The following is a 20404-nucleotide window of genomic DNA, read 5'->3' on the forward strand; positions in this document are numbered from 1 at the left end:
GGCCCAGAGGGACCCCTGGCTTCTGTCTTTCCACTGGCTAGCCCTTCCGTGCCCAGTTCACACTTAGCTCTCCACAAGCTGAACTGCTAAGAAAGACTTTATTAATCAGGTAGGGGGAGGAGAAGGCAAGGAGCCTGGAGACGGACACACCGGTACCAGGGGTTACAAACAGTAAGAAACACTTTATTATAACTTTACAACATATAAATAGCTTGGGTCAAATCTGTGCTTTCTGGCAGCCGGGTATCAAGTCCCCTCCCCTGCGGGCTCCTGCCTTCCTTCACATTGCACTGTTCGTTTGGTGGCTCTGGCCCTGGGGCCCGGTGGTGGTGGAGGTTGGAGAAGAGGGGCCGGGCAGCCCAGTCCCGCTCTCCATCGCACGTGGTGGCCTGCGTCTGTCATCTGCTTGGGTTGCGGCTGGTGTGGAAGGACCGCTCCTCGGGGGTCAGGCCGGCAAAGAAGGGGTGCAGCAGGGCCTCGGCCAGTGTGATGCGCTGGGCAGGGTCGAATTCTAACATCCTCCTCATCAGGTCAAACAGCTGCACGTGCTCCAAGGAGTCCTGGAGCATGTAACTCTGCTCAGGGACACAAGGTGCCTCAGTGTGACGGCAGGGTTGTGGGAAGCCTCGCTGCGGGGGTCAAGGAGGCAGTGACGCCTCCCCGGAGGACTACGTCTCCCCTCCTGGACAGTGAGCAGCTCCTTTCCTCTCATGCCCGTGTAGAGCGTTTTGCTCTGAACTTGTTAGGCTACTGGGCGTCTTGCTGGCTTGGTGCCTCTGCCCCCACATGCAAAGTCCTGACAGGTGGGTAGAAATCACCTCTGCAGAATTCGCTTGTCCGAGCACCAAATGCACTTGCCAGAGGCTTCCGGGCCGTGTCTACGTGTCCCCTCCCCCTCCCCTCTGTCCTGCCTAGTTCTTCCCAAAACTGAGAGGAGAGAGGGACAGGAGGGCTCTTCTGCTGTTCCCCAATTATGTCCATAGCCACCCTCCGGGGAAGGGGTAGGGCTCAGGGCCCCTCTGGGGCAGTTTGCATGAAGCCCCGTGCCGGCGCCCAGCAGCCTCGGGTGCGGCCCCAGGCAGAGCCCGGGCGAGGAGGCCGCCTTTAGCAGCCTGGCCTGTCTCTGCTGTGTGTCTGCCTGGTGCCTGGGGTCTCCCTGGCCTGAGGGGAGCTGGGGGAAGCCAGAAACTGACCTTCAGAGGTTTGCAGTTCTCCTTCACATACCGGCCATCAGAGCTGTTCTCATCCCAAACCAGGCCCCCCTTGTAGAAATATTTCTGCTTCCTGAAAGTGAGGGAAAGGTCAAGTGGTAGGGGTGGGGAAGGGGCCACAAGTCTCGGGTGGGGGTTGGGGTAGACCGCGGCACTCTGGGAACGGCAGCAAAGCCAGGTGGGGGTCGGGGTTCCTAGCCGGCCTGACCCAGCAGGGCAAGCGGTCCGCCGAGTCTCTCGGTGTGTACGGCAGGGAAGGCCGCTGTGAGCCCGGAGGAGCCAGGCTGTCCCGGAAAGACAGGCTCGTGACCCACTGCCAAGACCGGAAAGGCCCCAGAGGCCAGCCCCAAGGGCGCTACCCGGCTCCTTACCTGGTACGGTGGATCATGTGCGACGGGATGGGCCCCAGGATCTTCTCCATCATCACTAAATGTTCTCGGTTCTCGTGGGTCTATTGGAAGGTCGTGGATAGAGCAAGCAGGGGTCAGTACCAGCCTCAGAGAAAATAAGGGACAGAAAAGATGGGCAGGTGCCCTCCCTGCCCCAGGAGAGGCAAATCCACCAGTGGAACAGCAGCCCCGGTCTGTGACCCGGCGGCAGCCTGCCAGCCTGTTCCCTCAGGGTCAGGCTCACACCCCTCAGCCTTTCGGTGGACTCATCCATCACCACACACCTCTTCCCAAAACGTGCCCTGCCTGGGCCCATCTCTGCCCTTCGCTCCTTCTGCCCTGGCCCTCCATCCCGAGGCTGAGCACCAGACTCCCCGACTGGTGGGTGGTTGAATTGAAGGGCTCCCCGCACCGGCCCCGCCACTTGCCAGGGGAGCAGCGCGCGGGGCAGTGCAGTGACGCGGGATGGGCCTCACCTGGAAGAGGGTGAAGCCCCGGTAGTACTCAAAGAGGATGCAGCCAATGCTCCAGACGTCACAGGGCTGGGCCCAGCCCAGCTCTGAAAGCCAAGATGGGGAGAAACCATGAGATTCAGCCCTGTGCTCCCAGCCGAGAGGTCAAAGGGCAGCGGCCACTCCGGCTGGCAGGACTCTTGCCCAAACCTCAACAGGAAACCCTTTCTCGGGAAGGCCAAGTCGGCAACCGCAGTGACTCTAGCATCGGTCCCTGGTGGCGGGCACTGTCTCTATCTGTACCCTCCCCCAACGGCTGTCCACCGGATCAGGGCCGGGGGGCTGTAGTCACTCACCAAGGATCACCTCAGGTGGGCGATAGTGACGGGTGGCCACGATGGTCGTGTGATGCTCATGGTCAAAGGTGGCACTGCCGAAGTCAGCTACTCGGATGCTGGTGTTCTTCACTGACTTCTCCTCACAGCTCTGACAGGCAAGGGGGGGCGAGCCAGGTCAGGAGTCCGTGCCATGGGCGACCCACCCCAGAGCACAGCCTCGGCCTCGCCCTGACCGATACCTTGTGCTCATTGTAGAGGGTTTCAAACTCAGAATTCACAAACAAGATGTTCTCTGGCTTCAAGTCTGTGTGGGTCAGTTGGTTTTCATGTAGAACTGAGAGAGCGGGAGGAAAAAAGCAGAAACTTGAGAACCCTGGCCGCCTCTCTGGTCCTCCTGCCAACTCCGGGCCGGCTCCCTCCTCCACAACCGGCCCGCCAGAGCCTTGCCCACCCCTAACCTCAGCAGCAGGCCAAGGGATACCAGACTGTGTCCACACCAGCTTCCCTCTCCACAGTCCTCTGTGCTTGGGGCCTTGGAAGGTCCGGACACTCTATGAGAGGGGCAGGGGAGACTTTTCCCACTTAGAAAACCTCCCTTCACCTCCTCTGTGGGGGCCTGGCCTCCTGAGCCTCTCTCACCAAAGCTGCAGCACCAGCCCTGGCATGGGTCCCTCTCCCTAGCGCAGCTACGCGATCTGCAGGGCCCGGGGCAAAATGAAAACTCAGGTCCCTTGATTCAAAAGTCATTAAGAATGTCAAGATGGCGGGAACAACGTTCAACTAACCACGGGGCCACCCGTGAAGCACAACCTAGGCCTGAGCGGACATACCTACCATTTCCTCCGGCCCCTGCCCCACCAACGGTGGCACCCGCCACCTCTCACTTTCTGGCTCCAGACCCCCTTCAGCACGCTGTGACCCACTTCTCCCCAGCACGGGCCCCTCTCTTCTTCAGAGTGAGTTTCAGCATGTGCCGGGCTCTGGGCCCTCACTGCGCCGCTCACCTTGCTTGGAGTATCCGTCCCCGTCCCCACCATCTGTGCAGACCGCATACAGCCTAGCCCTAGGCCTGTCTACCTCCTCTCTGAGGAGCCTCTGTCCTGCGCTGCCCACAAATCCTGCAGTGCTGAGCACGTGTGCCACCAAAGAGGCTCTTAAAGGCTGGCGGGCAGATGGGATGTGATGGCCAGACAGAGGGTGTCCGTGTGGGCAGCGCCTGGGGGTGGGATCTGCCAGGACAGGCTTTGACCTTTCATCCTCTGCAGGAAGGTGAGAAGGTACTAGTAGCCGAACTGATTACAGCCGCTCTCCTTCCTTCCCGAGTGCCTGTGGCACAGGTGGGCTCAGGAGGCCCCTGGAGGGGACTGAAGCTTCTCCATCCTCCCAGAGATTCCCACCTGAAGGCTTTTCAACTAAAGGGGCCCTGGTGTCTCTCAGGCCCTGTAGAATGGCGTGCTGGTGTGAACAGGGGAGCGTAAGACCGCCGGGCGAGTTTGCCACCCCACATGCCCCGTGAAGTGTGGTCACTTACATCTAAGGGCGTGGCAGAGCTGGTAGGCCATGTGCCGGACGTGTGGTAGGGGGTAAGGCTGGAAGTTATTCTCCTTCAGGAACTCAAAGGTGTTCTTGCCCAGGAGCTCAAAGGCGATGCACATGTGACCGTGGAAGTTGAACCAGTCAGACATCAAGACACACAGGCTAGAGAAGGACGATGGGTGGGGCTCAGGCTCTGCTGGAGGGCGGGGGCTGGCTCCCCGCCCCTCCCTCAGGTGAAGCCAGTCCCCACTCCGGGCCACTGGGGCACGTCTCCCCAACAGAAGTCCCCCAGACCAGCTCAGGGCAAGGACTAAAGTTCTGTTGCTGTAGGGGGAATTCTGGTCCTAGGTGTTCTGCCCCATCTATTATGACCTGGGCATAATCCCTACACCTCAGAGAGTGATGGCATCACACACTTTTTCCAGCTCCCTTAACCGAGCTTCTCGAGTCTGCAGGGCTCAGCGCAGTGCTCGTGGGAGAGGAGCTGCTTAGCCTGTGTGTGCGGAGGTGGCTCTCCTTCGGAGCTCTCTGACCATGCCAGAGCCCCAACGGCTTCAGGCGTGTGTCTTGTCTACACCTGCCGTGACCCCCAAGGCCCCTATTCACAGAAATGGGCTTGGGGGACTGCCTGGGAACACAGAAATGTTTGGGGTGGAGGCTGGACTGAAATCCAAAGGCCCTTTGGCGAGACTCACTGGCCCAGCTCCCCTGGCTCTGGGAGCTGGGAGCAGGCCCGGGGCCAGTGAGAGGACATGGCCCTGCCCCCGGGTCTAGGCAGCCGGGGCTGGAGGGGACGCGAGGACATGGCCCTGCCCCCGGGTCTAGGCAGCCGGGGCTGGAGGGGACGCCATCCCCACTGAAGGCTTCCCTCCTGCTCCCGGCCGACACTCACAATTTGTTCTCTTTGTCCTTCTCCTTGATTTTTTTGAGAACATTGATTTCTAGTCGGGCGGCCTCCCGGTACTTGCCCACGTTGCGGATGATCTTCAGGGCAACCTGAGACTTCCCTCTGGGACCAGGGAAGGAAGTGCAAGTTCTTGTGAGAAGCGCCCCGGCCCTTCCCCCCACCCCCACCCCCACCCCCACCTGGCACCTCCTGGCAAATACCATCCAGGACTCCAGGAACAGGGCCTGCTCTGAAGACAGCAGACACCGGACACCCCTGCCACCCAGGTGACACCAGACCTCTACTCTCCCCTGGCATCTGTGAGTTAGCGCTCTTGGCATCCGTGCCAGCCTAGGCTTATCTGATGTCAGCCAGCTGCCAGCAACTAGAGGGCAGTGGGCAGAGGAGCAGAGGACCAGCACCAGCTCACTCAGTAACCCAACCTGTAGGCCCGTCAGCCCTGACCCTGGCCAGGCCATCCCACCCAGAACTTTCTTGCAGCACCTCCTGACCTTCCTAATAAGCACATCTCCAAACAGCTCCCCCTGGGGTGGGGGTTCTAGGGGGGAACGAAGCCTTGGCAAGAAGGTTAAGGGTGCCAGTAGAAGGGCGCCCCGGGGAGCACCTCATTGGGAGCCCCAGGATCACTCCCTTTACCACACTCCCTGCAGCCCCACCAGCCTGCCTACCAACCAGCCACAACATTTCTCAGAGACCACCGAGCGCCAGGAGTCCTCTTTGGTGTCCAGTGAGGATTTTAACAATTCCTGCCCTGCATTTCCCAGCCCCCAGCCCTGCCCCGCAGGCCGCCTGCAGGATGCCAGCAGAGCAGGAGACCTGCTGAGATTTGGCGGCCGGGCCCAATGGCTATCAGGGAGGGACAGCCAGACTTCAGAGGCCTGGTGGGGGACGGGAGTGACACCGCCCTGGTCCACAAGGACGTGACCCCACGAGGTGTCTGGGAGGCTGGCCATGGTGCCTAAGGAAAGTCTCCCTGGCCCCAGGGCAGAGGCGTGTTCTGGAGAACACCCGGTTTTTCTCTCCCTATCCCGTTTTCCTGGATTTCCAGGGCAGGGAAGGACCTCAGAGGAAAGGCTACCCTGCTTCAGGCTCCTAGAACAGGACCCCTCAATGGCATTCTCCTCTTCAACACAGGGAGCTCATCGTTTCCACAGGCAGCCAGCATTAGGGCTGGAGGGCTCTGGGGATAAGGCCCTTCCCTTTGCTGAGCTGGAGGTCACCTCCTCATAACACCCCCACTGGCCAACTCCCTTTGGAGCCCCTAAAAGTTCCCTGAGCCTTGTGCCTGCCCGTTAGGGACTTGGCTCAGTTTCCCTCCGGCTGCTCAGAATGCCACAGCCCAGAGAGCTCAGCTGCGCCCATGTGCCACAGCTCTCAGATCTGCCACATGTCTCTCTGGCCAGTGTGGTCTACCCATCCCTAGGCCCACTGGTCCCAGCCCTGACCTTTTGGGCCCTGCTGGGTCCAAGGGGTGTTTAAACAGGAACTGGGAGCCCAGGGAGGTTTCCTCGCAGTCACCGTCACCACCTTATTGGGGACGACAGGGCTAACTGGATTGCTGGCTCTAACTGTCCTTTCCGAGCTCCCCGTGTGGTGGTTCTTGGTGCCAGCCCTCAACAACTGGGGGTACAGGTAAACCCCGAGTGCGTCTCTTCACCTCTAACACCGTGGAAGGGTCGGGACAGGTGGCACGTGGCTCAAGTGAGACAGCATGGACACGAGCACTCTGTAGCCAGCGCACCAAACCAAAGAGAGTGCCATTAAGGGAGGTCATGGGCTCCAGGGAGGTGGCCTCCCAGCCTAAGGTAAGAGTTCTGGCCTTGAGGAACGGCAAAGGGACGAGAGCGTTTCCCTGTTCAGCCTAGAAGGCGGCAAGGTTCCCCCGAAGCACCCGAACACACACAGGTATACCCCCAACTCTACCTGAGCACAGAGGGACCCGCAATCAACCCTGGCCACCTCCGGGGAGGCAACAGCCTGTGACGTAAAAGAGCCCAGGTCCCTCTCGACTGGGACGTGCGTGGCCTCTCAGGCAGGCCTCTGAGGGTGGGGGCCCATGCTTGGTGTGGGCGCAGCAGTATGTCAACCCCCCCGCTAGGCCCAAACCCTAAAAGAGATCGCAAGACGCGGCCCCAGACCACGTAAGGGCCAGGGCCTTGGCCCTGCTCCAACACCCACCACCACGGCCCTGGGGACGTGGGGCAACGCGGGCAGCCCCGCTCACTGGCCGGCACTACCTGGGCAGGGATGCACGTGCCTGCGGAACCCCAGGAATGTCTCCCGACCTTCGGGGATCAGAAGAACCCCAACATGTGCAGGTCAGCACCCTGCTATGGTGCTACCCTTCAAAAAGCAAAAGGATAAACCGATCGCCGCCACCCTCAGGAGCCCCAGGCTAGCTCTTCCCAGGAGGAAGGCTCACCTGGCGTGGTCCAAGCACTCCACCACCTTGCCAAAGGTGCCTTCACCCAGGTTCCCCACGATCTCATCTAGGAGAGAAAAGAAGCAGGGCGTGAGGGTCTGGAGGGCAGAGGGTCGGCAGCTCCTGCAAGTTCACAGCATTCAAATTCTCAAAAACAAAAAAGGTTTCTCTCTCACTGCTACACTCTTAAAAACAGAAGTTGCTAGCGTCTGTGTCATTCAGGCAATTACTGGTGGCCCCGCTAAGGCGCCACGCGCAATAGAGGCCCCTCCAGGCAGGAGAGGTCTCGTCTAACAAGGGGGGTAGAAAGTAGAGAGGTAAAGTTTTACGAAAGGTGGCTGTACATCGCTCTTGGAGCCAATCGCCGATCCGGCACACCAGGTGGCCCTCCTTGTCATCTTCCACACTCCGGCTGCTGCGCTTACTGCTCTGTTGGCTTCTCTGCATGCACCGCCCCCCGAAACGCCATCCGACCAATCGCATGGTAGGCGGTTCCGATTGACAGATTGAGGTGTCAGTCAAAGGCAGAGGTGGAGACGGTGAGGAGCCGGTGGGTTGGTTGGTTGGATTTTCCAGATCCCAGCATTTCATAAGGCACACAGCATATATAACGATAGGGATATTGCAAGGGACACGTCAAGACACAAACTGACTTCAAAAACAGAAAAGTAAAAACAGCTACAGGTATGTAAAGAAAACTCGGACATTATCTAAGAGAAGGGCGCCGCAAACGCTCAGAAAGACGACCAGCCTCTGCTGCCGGGGGGCCGGGCCACGCAGAGAGCCACAGCCCGACTCCCTTCTCCACTGAGTGTCCCCCTCCCGGGCCCTCCCGTGATGGCTCCGGCCGGGACGAAGACGCAGCGAGAACGGCGCAAGAAGGTGGCTGGCTCAGCCCGGGTCCGATCGTCCAGTGTGGGTGGCAGCTGCAGAACGCCCAGCCCGTCCTTGCCTGCCTCTGTTTGAACACGCAGCCCTGCACGTGCCCGACAGCTGCCACTCAGAGCCAAGCTGCTACCTGTCCCCAGACAGCATCCGAGGCCAGACTTCACATCGCCACCAGAAATGGCCTTCTGTCAGCAGCCCTTGTGCCACCGGCCTCGAGCAAGGAAGGAGCCCGGGATCCTCTGGGCCAGCCGGCCTCCTACCACGATGGCCCACACAGGCCCCAAGCCAGCTCCTGCCCTGACACCCGTGATACTCACAGGCCAGGCCATCCTGAGCCTCGTGATGACAGAAGGCACCAAAAAGAGAAGCAGCAGAGCCACAGACCCGCACCGCCATCTGCAGCAGCGTGTGGCAGTGTGCGGGAGGCCACCAGGCCACGCAGGGCACCTGCAGTCAACCCTCAACCCGTGGCCACTCAAGGAAGTCCAGGAAAGCTGTGCAGAGAAGATGCCTGGCTGCCTGTCCTCCGCCACTACTCCTCAGGCCGGCGGGAGGGAAGAGGGGTGGGGAGGAGAAGAGAAGACAGCACGTAACCTGAGAGACACACGAGTGGCCTTCCTTGCAGGGGCCCGAGTGCCGCAGGGGCTCCCAGTCTCGGCAGAGAGCTATACAACCTCCATGCTAAGAACACCACTCTTGGCATGCGGCCCGCGGCCCGCGAGCGGACAAGACCTGGGGCTGCGGGCCTCTCTGCCATTTCTTCCGGTGCGCGATCACACAGGCAGCCCGTCCCCCTCATCCTGACCGCCTCTCACAGGAAGAGGCTGGTCTGAAGAGGGCCTGGCTGGAGGTCGGAGGGGAAGCTCCCGGTCTGAGCTGACTGACAGGCAGACGTCCCCTACCCGCGGGCACTCCAGCCTCCAGGCCTTTCAGGAGGGGTGTTGAGACGAGACCGCGGAGGTGGGTGCCGTCCACACCAGTCAGAACACGCGGCTGCACGTGCGGGCAATCTCTGGGTGGGAAGGACCAGGCCACGAAGCTCCAGACCGGCAACCCTATCAGGTTCTCTACGTGTCCCTAGCCACTCGCACCATGTGGCCTGTGCCTGGAGCCGTGTGGAGACATAGACAGGCCGGGGGCCAGCCAGCGCCGGAACCAGAGCCCCTATCACTGCCACTGCCAACGGGCCAGAAGACAGAGGAGCCGGGCCTGCTGCTCAGCCCTGCACCTGGACCAGACAACACACACACACACACACACACACACACACACGCACACGCACACGCACACGCGCACACACACCAAATGCGCGTGCACGGGGCTGGCAGTACTCACCCACACCAGCCAGCCTGAGAGAAGGCTAGAAAGAGGTGAGGCCTTTAAGCCCCAGCCGGCACACTCTGGCCACCACTCACCGAGGAGGCGCTGCTACAAGACCTGGTGCGGCGTTTGTGGCAGTGGTGGGCGTGCTTGCGGGTCCGGTACGGCTCCCTCTCCCGCGACCGCCGACGATGATGGGAACGGGAAGATCCATAGCAGTCCTCTCCAAAGGATGGGCTCCGCTCTTCACACCGGTATGTGTCACTGTCGCGGCGCTCCCGGTATCTCCTCTGGTAGGGCAGGCGGTCGTGGCTGCCAGGAGGGGGACAAAGACACTGGTGAGATGGGGACCTTCCTCCCACCGGCCAGGTTTCTGCTTCTGGGCCAAAGGCATGTGGGGAGACCCCTACACAGAGCTCACAAGGGCAGCCTGTTGGAGCTGAGGGGAGGGGAGAGAGGGTGTATGTGTGAAGTCCAGCCTCCAGAACCTTGGCCGCTGGTGGCAACTCTCCAGTGCAGGCGGCAGGGCACCAGGGCAGGTGAGCAGCGAGAGGGCTTCGGAGGGTCCCAGCGCCCCAGAACTCCCTGTGGCTGCTAAGACAGGGCAAAGGGACCGACCTCTGGAAAGGACAAAGACTGTGTTCCTAACCCCATCGAGGAAGGCTCAGGGGTCAGCAGGGAAGATGCTGGCTTTGAAAATGGGGGGACGTGGCTGGAGAAAAAAAGGCTCAAGGATAGAGAAAGGGGCAGCAAGGATGGCAGCGAATACGGAGGCCCAGAAACACATGAGGTCAGGGGCAGTAAGCAAGGTGCCGCAGGGCAGAGGCGGCAGGCAGCTGATGGGACCCAGGGCTGCCACACGCCTCCAGGCCGTCTCGCTGGTCCCAGTGAGGGAAGGAGCCCTTTCCTCCCACCTAATCCCCTGTCACCTTCTGGACCGAGATCTCCGGGGCGGAGGCTCCCTTCGAGACGGATACCGCAGCCTCCCTTCGTGCTCCCGACTGTAAGACCTCCTCCTCTTCCATCGGTAGCTCAGGTACGGGTCTGGCTCAGGGGAGCGGTATCGCTTACAGTGATGCATCTAGGCCACAAGGAACAGAGAGCCCTGCTAAACACGCAGCCAGCCACCTCTAGCCACAGGGCTGCTCGGGAAGCCTAGGAGCTCCTGAAGAAGAGGCCCATTGTTCTGTTTGGGGGCAGCCCCTCCCAGGGGTTTATGAAGTGAAGAAGAACTCTGAGGTCACACTGGTCAAACAGCAGACAATGGGCAACACCCTTCTCCACCAGTGAACAAACAAACAGCTGCCTCCCCAGCACAGCACCGTCGTCCTGAGCACTCGGGGTACCAGGGGAGCCAGCACAGGTGCGGAGACAGAATGTGGATGGGGGGGGGGGGTGGGTAGGGGGTGATGGTGAGCACCATCACAGGAGATCAAGGCCAGGGAGAAAGGAGAGCCTCCTGGGTTCAATTCCCTCCTGTCTGTGGGGCTGTATGAAGCGACTGGTCTGCAAGCCAGAGGCCAGAGTCAAAGGGCTGTTGTAAGGAAGCCAACACACAGGAGCAAAGGGTGAAAGCCCTCAAGTTTAAAGCCAAGTTGCCTGGCTGAAACTCTTGAACTGGACCCCACTCAAGGGAGCAAAGACCACACACCAATGGGAGGAGCCATAGGCAGAGACAAGAAGACCAGCCCTTGGAGAAGGAGGTGCACAGGGTCTCTCCAACATTCCCTAGGCCATCTGAGGGTCTGGCCAAACAGACGTGGGGGTCTGGCCAGCCCCTGCTGCTGCTCTACACTCTGTCTCAGCACCAGTAAATGATGCCAGCATCCTCAGGGCATCCAGGTTTCTTGCCCAAGGCCCCTCAGGCCACCTGTGGTGCCATGCTAAGCAGTGCCTCCCCTCTAACTGTACCACTACTGCCCCCTTCCAGATTCCCTGTTCCAGTACCTTCTCCTGTGCTCATCTCAGGAGTAGCCGGAGGGCTGAGTGCCTGGCAAGCTTGTGAGCTTGGAGTGGCAGGCCAAAAGGGCCCCACCTCACTATCCCTGTTCCGCAGGGACTTAAATCCACCACAGGAAATTGCCAGGCTAGATCAGACACCAGCTGGGAAAGATGGATGTGTGAGAGCAGCTCCCTGTTCCACCCACACCCAAAACTCTGACATTGGCTCCATTGGAAGGCTGGGCCAGAGACCGTGGCCAGCCTTCCTCCCAACCCTTTATTTGGCCTTAGCCAACCTCCAATGGTGGTCAGTCCTGGGCTTGCCTGACTAAGCACATTTGGACAAACCCACTGCGGCTGCCCGATCTCCTGAGAAGGGTCTATCAGGAGAGCAGAATGCAACCGCTCCCCTTGGATGAGCAGGGCAGCAAGGCATATCTGACTAAAGCCCCAGAAGCTTCTCCATGGTCCTGAGAAAGTCACTGCCCTCGATCTCCCCCCCAGCAGGTTTCTTCTCCTATCCACCTGGAAGCCCAGGGCGCAGCAACTCTTAGAGGTAAATACTATGTAAAATTACCAGCAGCTCCCCCAAGCTTAAACTGCTGTTCTGTTTTGATCAGGTGACTAACGTTTCACTGCTTTCCTGCAATCACCCTGGGTCAGGTGCCCAAATTATGGAATGAAGGCAGCATCTCACACCTCACTGAGTGACACGGAAGATGCTCCAGTGGCCAGGCAGAGGTCTGCCCATCCTCGCTGGGTGGACAAGGCGCCAGAGCTGGAGGAGGGACGTGGTTTGGTCTGCACCAGGCCAAAGACTCCCTCCTGAGACCTAGAGGATTCTTAGGTCTGTGCGTGTTCATGTTAGTAGACCGAGCACAGGTTCAGAGTCAGACAGATGTCAGGCTGAATCCTGACACTGTGCCACTTCTAGCTGTGTGCCTTCAGGCAAGTTAACAAACTACTCTGACCTTCAACTTCCTCTTGCAACAAGGGGATAGTAATTTCTTACAGGGCTCTGCAAGGATTAAATCATGCCACTTCTTTAACATGCCTAGCACATGCCTTCAGGTCAAATGCTTTACTGAAGTCAACTTTTTCATAAAAAAAAAAAAAAAGTTCAAGGTAACACCTCTGGGTCTATGTTAAATGCCTTAGGGATTTAACATTTAAAGGATTCTTCTTCCTCCCTAAGACCTTCCTCAAGGAGAGAGCGAGCACTGGGTAGAAAACCCTGAACTAAATCCCAGTGCTGCCACTTAACTGGCCTTGTGACCTTACATAAGTCACTCTAGGCCTCGGTTACCATACCTGAAAATTGGAGATAACACCTCCCAGCCAACTTGGCAAAGGAGATGACAGGTATGAGAGCTATTAAGTACCACATAAAGTAATCACAGCAGAGATAACTTCTCCCTTAACACATTCTGAGCAGCTGAAATTTTGGAAATACCAGATATCCCTCATTATCTTCCTAGTCAGGGCTCTAGGTCCCATTTCTCATCAATTACCTCTGATTCTCTGAAACACCAGCCTATGGATTATTTAAAGAGGTTAAGGGTCACAATTATGTTCAGGAAGGCTCTACTCTTACACAAAGAAGAAAGAGATAACGTAAAGGAAACCAGGCCAAGGATGCCAGCTTTTCTCTAAGCATAGGCCTAGTCGGCTTCTCATTTGCTGTTCCTGGCCAGAGAACTGGGTTGACGAGAAGAGCAGCCAGCCAGGTCAGCGTCTGCCCTCCCGGTTCCCAGCCACTCCAGCGCCCCATGGTTATTTTTGGCTGACGCTGCCCCACCACTGCAACCTCAAACCTGCCACCTTACAAGTCGCCACCACCGGGTGAAACGCTCCTCCTTTTCAAGGGCATGGAGGAGGGAAGCTGGAAGATCGCCAACTCCGCCTCGACGGGGGCCTGGCTCAGGCAACTCCCACCCCAGGTCCACACCAGGGCACCCGCACCCGGAACTAAAGCACACAGGGACTCCCGGACCAGGGAGCAGCCCGGGCATTTGTACTGTCAACTTGGACTGGCCCCTCCCCCGGGCTGGAGCGGCTCCATCATCACAACAAAACGCGTTGGAGGCCCGCGGCTCTCGCTCGCGTCCCTTCCAGACGTGCCCTGGGTCTTAGAGACCTGAGCCCCTTCCCCCATAACCGCCGCCAGTGGCGGCCAGGGGAGACTCCGGGGGCAGGCGGATGGCCAGCCTGAGCCAGAATCAAACTCCAGGCCGCGCGGGGAGGAGGAGTCTACAGACCCAGCCTCGAGCCAAGGGTATGGGAGGGGTCTGAAGGCCCCTCCAGGCTCTCCCAGGTAGGACCCCGACCCCATTCCGCGGGAGGTGCAGGGCCGAAACTGAATCCCTGCAGGGGCCTCAGAGGCAGCTCAGATTCCGACACCGCGGGATCCAGAGGTTGGGGTCTGTGGTGACCGCCCCTCCGGGGGAGAAGCGGCGGGTCAGGGGTGAGAGGTCGGGGCCGCGGCCAGAGGCGGGCCGAGGAGGAGAAAGAAAGAGAGTAAGCCGAGACCGAACCGGCAACTCGGGGGCCCGTACCCAGCACGTCCTCTTCACCAACTCACCCCCCGCCGCTGCCGCCGCCGCCGTCGCGGGCCTGGGCCCACACTCACCGTCTCCCAGGATCCGGCTGCGGCTAGGCCCCACTCCCCGCTCCGAGCGCCTCTTCCGCTTCCGGCTCCGGCCTCCGCCCGCGGCGGCCCCGCCCCTCGCGTGACGCAGCCGTCGCCAGTCCTCGCTCGACCTCTCTCGGTGGTCTGGTCGCTCTAGCCCCCGACTCGAAGGCTCTGGAGGACCCGTCTTAGCCGCCCCGGTCCAGGCGACAGCAGTGGAGACTGGTTCCGGGAGGGCAGAGGGGACGTCCCCGACTGCGGCCCGCCCCCCGCCGTGTCGCGACGCACGTAGGCCTCAGGACTCCGCAAGGGTGCCGTCCCGCGCTGCGGGCTTTGGGAGCCCCGACCCGGCCGGGGATCATGCCTGCTCCTCGGACCCGACCCCCACCCCCCCGTGCACGCCAACCCTTTCCGCGCGGAGAAGCGGGCATTGTTTCGCTGACGCCTCAGTGAAAATCGGACGGGCCTTGAGCGCCCGCCTGGCCCCGGGACCCCGGAGGGCGCCAGAGATGACGGAAGTCTGTGTCCCGAGGTCCAGGAAGGTGGTCGCGACTCGGTTTTGTGGAAGAAGCAAATGAGACCTTATTCTTTGTGTGTGTGGCGGGGGAGGGGGGGAGGTTAAAGACATGCGGCACGCCCACATTCCCATGTGCATGCAGAGCAGATTCGCGGAAGATACCCGAGAGCCACGTCGACGGGGCTTCTGGAGGCACGGGGTCTGGGGGAAAGGGAGTCTCGTTCTCCCTGAGCGGCGCAGTAAGCGGACTCGCAGTGTGTCTCCGCTTAATAGACCCCCGCCAGAGGAAAGCCCGCGCCCGGCCGCGGCCAAGCCCCGCTGGCCTTTTTTTGCGAATCACTCGACGCCCCCTTTGGCCGAGGTCGCGAGGACAGGATCGCTGAAGCCCCTCCCACCCGCTGCCCCGCCCCTGGTGAGGGCGGGACGACGAGACCCCACTTTTCCACGGGAGAAAAGCCGAGGTGTGGTCCTTTGTGGAGACCTCACGGTTTGTGAGAGTTCGCACCCCAGGGCCCTCGCTAGCGTCGCCCGGCTAAGCGGGAGGCTGCGGCCCCTCACTACCCCCACCCCACGCCAGGGCCCGAAAGGCACGATGCCCCGCCCCTCCCGGGACGGCTCTGTGAGGGCGGGCCACCCGCCTTCCCGCCTCCAGGCCGCGCCCACTCCCCAATGAGGGCTGGGCACGCCCCTGACGCGAGGCGTCGTGCCCCCGCCCCCGCAGGCGCCGTGCTTGCGGAGCCACCCCTCCCAGAGGCGCGGTGCTTCACCTCGCCTTCTGTCTCTGGCGTTCCCTTAAACTGACGGCGTGGCTCGAGGGGCTGCTTAATTCCCCCAATTCTATGTTAGATGCTCTCCCCCCCCCCCATCCGGAGTAAACAACGGAAGCTAGGGGAAAACGGGAGGCTTGCTACGCTAACGCAGCCTCAAGAACGGCTCCCGGTCCCCTTCCAACCAAAGGCACCCGCCCCCCAATACAGAAATTCAGGAGGTGCTTCGATTGTGCTGTGGGTGACCGAGAGCCTTGCTGTCCCCATTCCCTTAGAATCCTGCCTCAGGGCTGGAGGCAATGAGTTGCCATTCTTGCCCGGCCCCCCTGCTTGGCCACAGGCCGCGGCCACACCAGCGTGGTTTCATCTGGGGTTTCATCCACTCACACGAGGTGAATGGACTCTGTGTCTCCTCCCCGCACCGCGTCGCGTTGCCCGCGTTTTCCAAGGCTTCTGGAAGCCAGGACCGCGTGGGCAGCTGAGGGTGGAGGAGCTGAGAGGGGAACTCCCGTCTCCAGCCCTGCCCTGGGAGCCAGGTTCTTAAGGGTTAAGCCGGCCCATCTTCCCACCATCCCTTTCCATATTAGGAACCCAGGAGCCCTGCCTCTCAGTAAGGAAGCGGATCTCATTTTCTGAAATGGAACAGGAGCCATCTCCCAGCCCCTACTCCAAAATCTGCAGTTCAGTAGCTGTCCGTGCCTCAGATTCTACCATCAGAGCTTCATTTTTTTCATTAGGGCTTGTCTTTTTGTTCCTGAAAGAAATCACACCTAGAAGAAAAAGAGGCAGAGTATCAGGCACTTGGAAAAAGATCTGACCTGAGGTGAAGTAAAGGTAACTCTCCCACCCCCAACCCTCTCACCTCATCCCTCCAAGGCTGAGATTTTGGGAACTCGCCTGGGGAGCTCAAGCGAGTGGGTCGTCTCCAGGAGCCTTGCTCCATGCCTTTCCAGCAACCTTGTTCCACATCCTCTGACCTTCAAGGACCAGCCTCTTTCCCCAGGCCTCTACCCTTGTGCGCACCAAGTCTTTTTCCGTGTGGGCTGAGAACTGCAGCCTGGTTCAAAGGCCCCAGGGAAATGCCCCTGCCCTGTGCCGTGCTGCCAGCCACCTGACACCCCCAGCAACTCTTGCCCCTCTTGATGTCCCTTTTGCCCTGCTGGGCTCCTCGCTCAGCGTGCTGCCCCCTCCAGGCCCCAGCTCCTCTGATCCCCTCCTTGTCCTGCCCACCCTGACTACCGCATCCATCTTCGTCTTCTCTGGGGCTGTTAATTCATCTTTGAGCCTCGGCTGTAGGGTCACCTGTCTGGAAAGCCTTCCTGGGTGCTCCAAGGGGGAGTCAGGCTCCCCTTCCCTGTGCTCCCACAGCACTGAGGGCCGTGCCTTCCGCTGCACAGGCTCTGCAAGTTCAACATCTGGTCTGTGCCATTCCCTACTCCAGCAGACCACGAGCCCTTCCACGACCAAGCCAGGCAGAGTTCGGGTTCTCAGGGGGCGCTGGGGGCTACCGTGGGGAGCGCCTGTTTTTAGTGGGAAGACAGAGCACCCAGCCGGAGGGGAGTTGTGGGTGCTCCCCAGAGCCTGGGAGAGCGGGGCGGTGGCCAGTCCTCATGGTCCATTTTAGAGAGGAAATGTGGAGAGACAGCTCCGGAGGGGCTGCAAGAATGTGGGTCTGGAGACGGGAGAGGAGAGCGGCAAGGTGTCTGAGGGGAGAGGGCTGGTGGGTGATAGTGCCATCCTGAACAGGGGGCGGGTCTGGGAATGTGAGGAGTGAGCAAGTCACTTAGGGGGTGGGGGAGCTCAGCCAAGTGACGCTGTCCTCAGTGAGCACCTTCTCCCTGTGCCTGCACAGAGCTGGGGCAGGGTGCCTGGTGCCCAGGGGTGTGGGTAGAGAGACAGTGCTAGGATTCTGAAGCCCAAACCCTGGAGGTGAAGTGGGTGGGCATAAGGACAAGTGGAGTGTGCAGCCACTATCAACCCCACGAGGCCCCTTAACCAAACTGGTGGGGCCTAGGACTCAGGGCCCCCACCTTACAGCTGAGGCTATAGAAGCCAAAGAGGGCACTGAAGCAGTAATTTGGCTTAAGGGCTCTGACCCCCACATTAGAGCTAAACTACCATGTCCCCTAGATGTTCCCCTGTCCCCTGCCATTTCCAGACTCCCACACTGGGAAGGGGAGCAGCAGGGGTGGGGGAGTGTGGGCCCAGTTCACAGTGGACTCCCTTCATGACCTTGGGGCAACGGGTGAGCCCTTCCGAGCTTCAGCTCCCCCTGCCCAAGATGGAGAGCGCCAGATGAGCTTGGTTGTTTAGCAAGTGGCCAGGCCGTGGTCAGCATCACAGCTCATAGAAGCTGTTGGAACGGAAAACTTCAGGGGGGCTGAGGCTGGTGTTTATTTGTAGTCTGAATCATCAGGGAAAAGTCGAGGCCAAGTGGTTGGGGTTGACAGGTTTAGGTGCATGTTCAGCCCCGGGGCCTCAGTTTCCATGTCTGAAGAGGGGTCTCAGAAGCTGATGCTCTGGGAAGGCAGGACTGCCCCAACTCCAGGGCTTCCCATCTGTCCTGCTCTCAGGACCCACACTGAGGCAGAGCCCCGTGGACCTGATGCCTGGCCCCTTCTGCTCTCCCTGGCACTCCTGTCACTTCTGGCCACCGGACCGTGCCTGCTCACCAAGCCCCACTGAAGGGTGCAAGTGAGTGTGGGGAAGGTGGGCACAGCAGCCCCTGAGGCCCAAGCCGAGGCTGGGCTCCTCTTTCCTGGCAGGTGCTCAGACAGAGCCCTGGAGCAGGACTGGAGGCCATCAGAGAAGGACCTGCGGGTATGGCTGGCAGAGCGCAGCTGGCAGCGTTGGCTGACCACCTGTGGACGGCGCTGGAGGCCCTACTGAGCGAGCACAGGCGCCGCAGATGCAGGGATGCGAGCTGGGACTCTGCAGGGCCCTGTGTGAGCTCCTCACTCTGGGGCACATAAGTGAGGTTCCCGTCCTTCTCTCCCTGGTCTTCCTTGCTTATCTGCAGGCCCAGGGAGCACCCCTGAGCTACAAAATCCTCTTCCCAGGCCGAGAGCTCTAGAATGCTCCGGGCTGGTTGCCCACATCTGGGGTCAGGTTCTCAGGAAGGCTTGTCAAGGTCTGGGGCATCCAAACGAAACAGGAATCGAGTCCCCAACAGAGCTTCTGTGAATAGTGTCATTTCTGTGATGGCGCCCCTGGAGGTGTGCAGTGCATTATCTGGTGTGGCTGGGGGCACTGGATTGGAGGCAAAGGAAGGGCCAGGGTCCCTGTGACACCCACCCACCCCCTGGCCAGAGAGTCAGAGGGAGGGAGGCAGCTGGTTTCAGCTCAGTGGATAGAAAAATTTCCAAGGCCCAGTTGCTCCTGGCGAAAGCTACAATCCCCAGGGAGTGAGGAAGGTGAAGGTTCATGCAAGTTGAAGATTCTAGGGGAGGCCCCCAGAACCCCTGCCCCATGTGGGCAGCACCACACTGTGATGGCCTAGGCTCCTAAGCTTTTAGTCACCGGGGGTCTCAGCCCACAGCTGACCCTCCTAGAGCTCCTGCTCCCTACCATGCTGGGGGTGACCCTGGGGACCCACCTGTCTGCTCCTGCCTCCCAGCTCTCTAGCATCCCATGACAGCATCCCTACTCCTTTTGCTGGAGCTCCAAAGCCATCAGCAGCTAGTGTGGAGGAGTGCTGTCTCAGGTCCAGCTGGAGGTGGAGGGTTACGTGTCTGGAGCCTATAGTGGTAACAGCAGCCCCTCAGAGCTGTGGGGCACAGTCCCAGGCGTACAAGCCAGGACTCGGGTCTGTGCTGGGCTAGCAGCCGGGCCCTTGGTGGGGCTTATCACAGCGGTGGAGTCTGTGGGCCTTGTGGAGTCTGCCTGCTTTATCAAAATCTACAGACACTGCCGTGCCTGGGGACAGGGATGGCCCTCTGCAGGGGCTCTGTGCTGCCTTCAGCCCTCCTGGCAACAGGTGGAAAGCTCCCTGGCCCACCTGGCGCAGGAGAGGCACCAGCTGCAGGGATCCCAGAGACAGGAGTGGAGGCCAGACCGGGACACACAAGACAGGTCAGGGTGCCCGGTTATGGGTGAAGGGCATGGTGGCAGAGGATGGGCAAGATCGTGCTACTGCAGACGGAAATGGAAAAAGCCCAGCCGTGTTTGGACCAGAGGAGCCAAGGGCCCCGTGGGCCAGAGCCCTTCTCTAAGGGGGTGCCTGGCAGGGCGCTGAACACCGGCCCTGCCTTCTACTTCATTCTTTGGTCTTCATTCTTAGAGCAGCAGCTGGCAGAGGAGGGCAGTGCGAAGATTTCTGTTCAGTTCCCTCCCCGTCAACATTTGGGAAGCCGCTGCCATCACCTGGCCTACTCCCCTCCGGGTCCAGATGGGAAAACAAAGCCTAGAAGGTAGGGAAGAACTTGTTCAGGCTCCAGACAGTGTGGTCTGGAGGCTGTGAGGAGACCTCAGGATCCTGGACCGAATGTGCCTGCAGGAGATGCTGGTGTCAGGCCTGCAGGGCCAGGAGCTGAGCTGCGATGGGGACAGGGCCCGGGCACTTTAGGGCCCGGATGACGTCTTGATGGGGGCAGCCGAGACCCCTGCCCAGGCTCAGGATATAGCCTTCCTGCAGGAGCAGCTGTTGATCCTTGGGTCAGGTGGCCCAAGACAGCTGGCAGGATCGCGCCCCGCCCCCCCCTCCAGGGAATCCAGGGCACCAGCTGAGCCAGCCTGTGCCCACCTATACCAGGGGGGCAGAGAACCAGGGGATTCTAGGCCCTGACCTTGGGGATTCCAAAGTTGGGTGAGGGGCCTAGGGACACCATGGAAAAGGGAATGCCCAGGAGGGACAGATTGGAGCAGGGCCTCCACACAACGCAACTCCAGCGTGCACCGTTCCCACTGTGGCCCCAGAAAGCGCCCTTTGGTGGTACGCAGCCTGCCTTAACCCGTCTGGTCCAGATTGAAAGCTTGGGGTTTGGAGAAGTCCCTTGGGGGCTGGGGAGGTCAGAGGAGGCCTCTTGGAAGAGTTGAGTCCCAGAGGATGAGGGAAAAAAAGGGCTCTGGGAGAGGGTAAAGGCCTGGTG

General features: G+C 60.3%; 1 protein-coding gene across 2 annotated transcripts; it reads right to left on the reverse strand.

The window, feature by feature from the left end:
- Positions 1-153: 153 nt before the first annotated feature.
- On the reverse strand, positions 154-14285 carry CLK3 (CDC like kinase 3). Of its 2 annotated transcripts, none has more exons than XM_030317708.2 (13): positions 14034-14090; positions 10393-10544; positions 9559-9775; positions 7600-7696; positions 7256-7322; positions 4819-4935; positions 3922-4088; positions 2630-2724; positions 2409-2538; positions 2077-2159; positions 1583-1662; positions 1194-1284; positions 154-575 (listed from the first exon to the last, which is right to left on the reverse strand). In XM_030317708.2, exons 2-13 carry the CDS (start codon positions 10542-10544, stop codon positions 399-401), a joined length of 1473 nt encoding a protein of 490 aa, XP_030173568.1. In that variant the 5' UTR covers positions 14034-14090; the 3' UTR covers positions 154-398. The 2 variants fall into 2 exon arrangements, with proteins under 2 accessions (XP_030173568.1, XP_030173569.1); XM_030317709.1 differs by having other exon boundaries at positions 399-575; positions 13986-14285.
- Positions 14286-20404: the final 6119 nt, after the last annotated feature.

The sequence above is a fragment of the Lynx canadensis genome, chromosome B3, assembly GCF_007474595.2.
Source record: "Lynx canadensis isolate LIC74 chromosome B3, mLynCan4.pri.v2, whole genome shotgun sequence".
In the NCBI taxonomy this organism is placed as follows: domain Eukaryota; kingdom Metazoa; phylum Chordata; class Mammalia; order Carnivora; family Felidae; genus Lynx; species Lynx canadensis.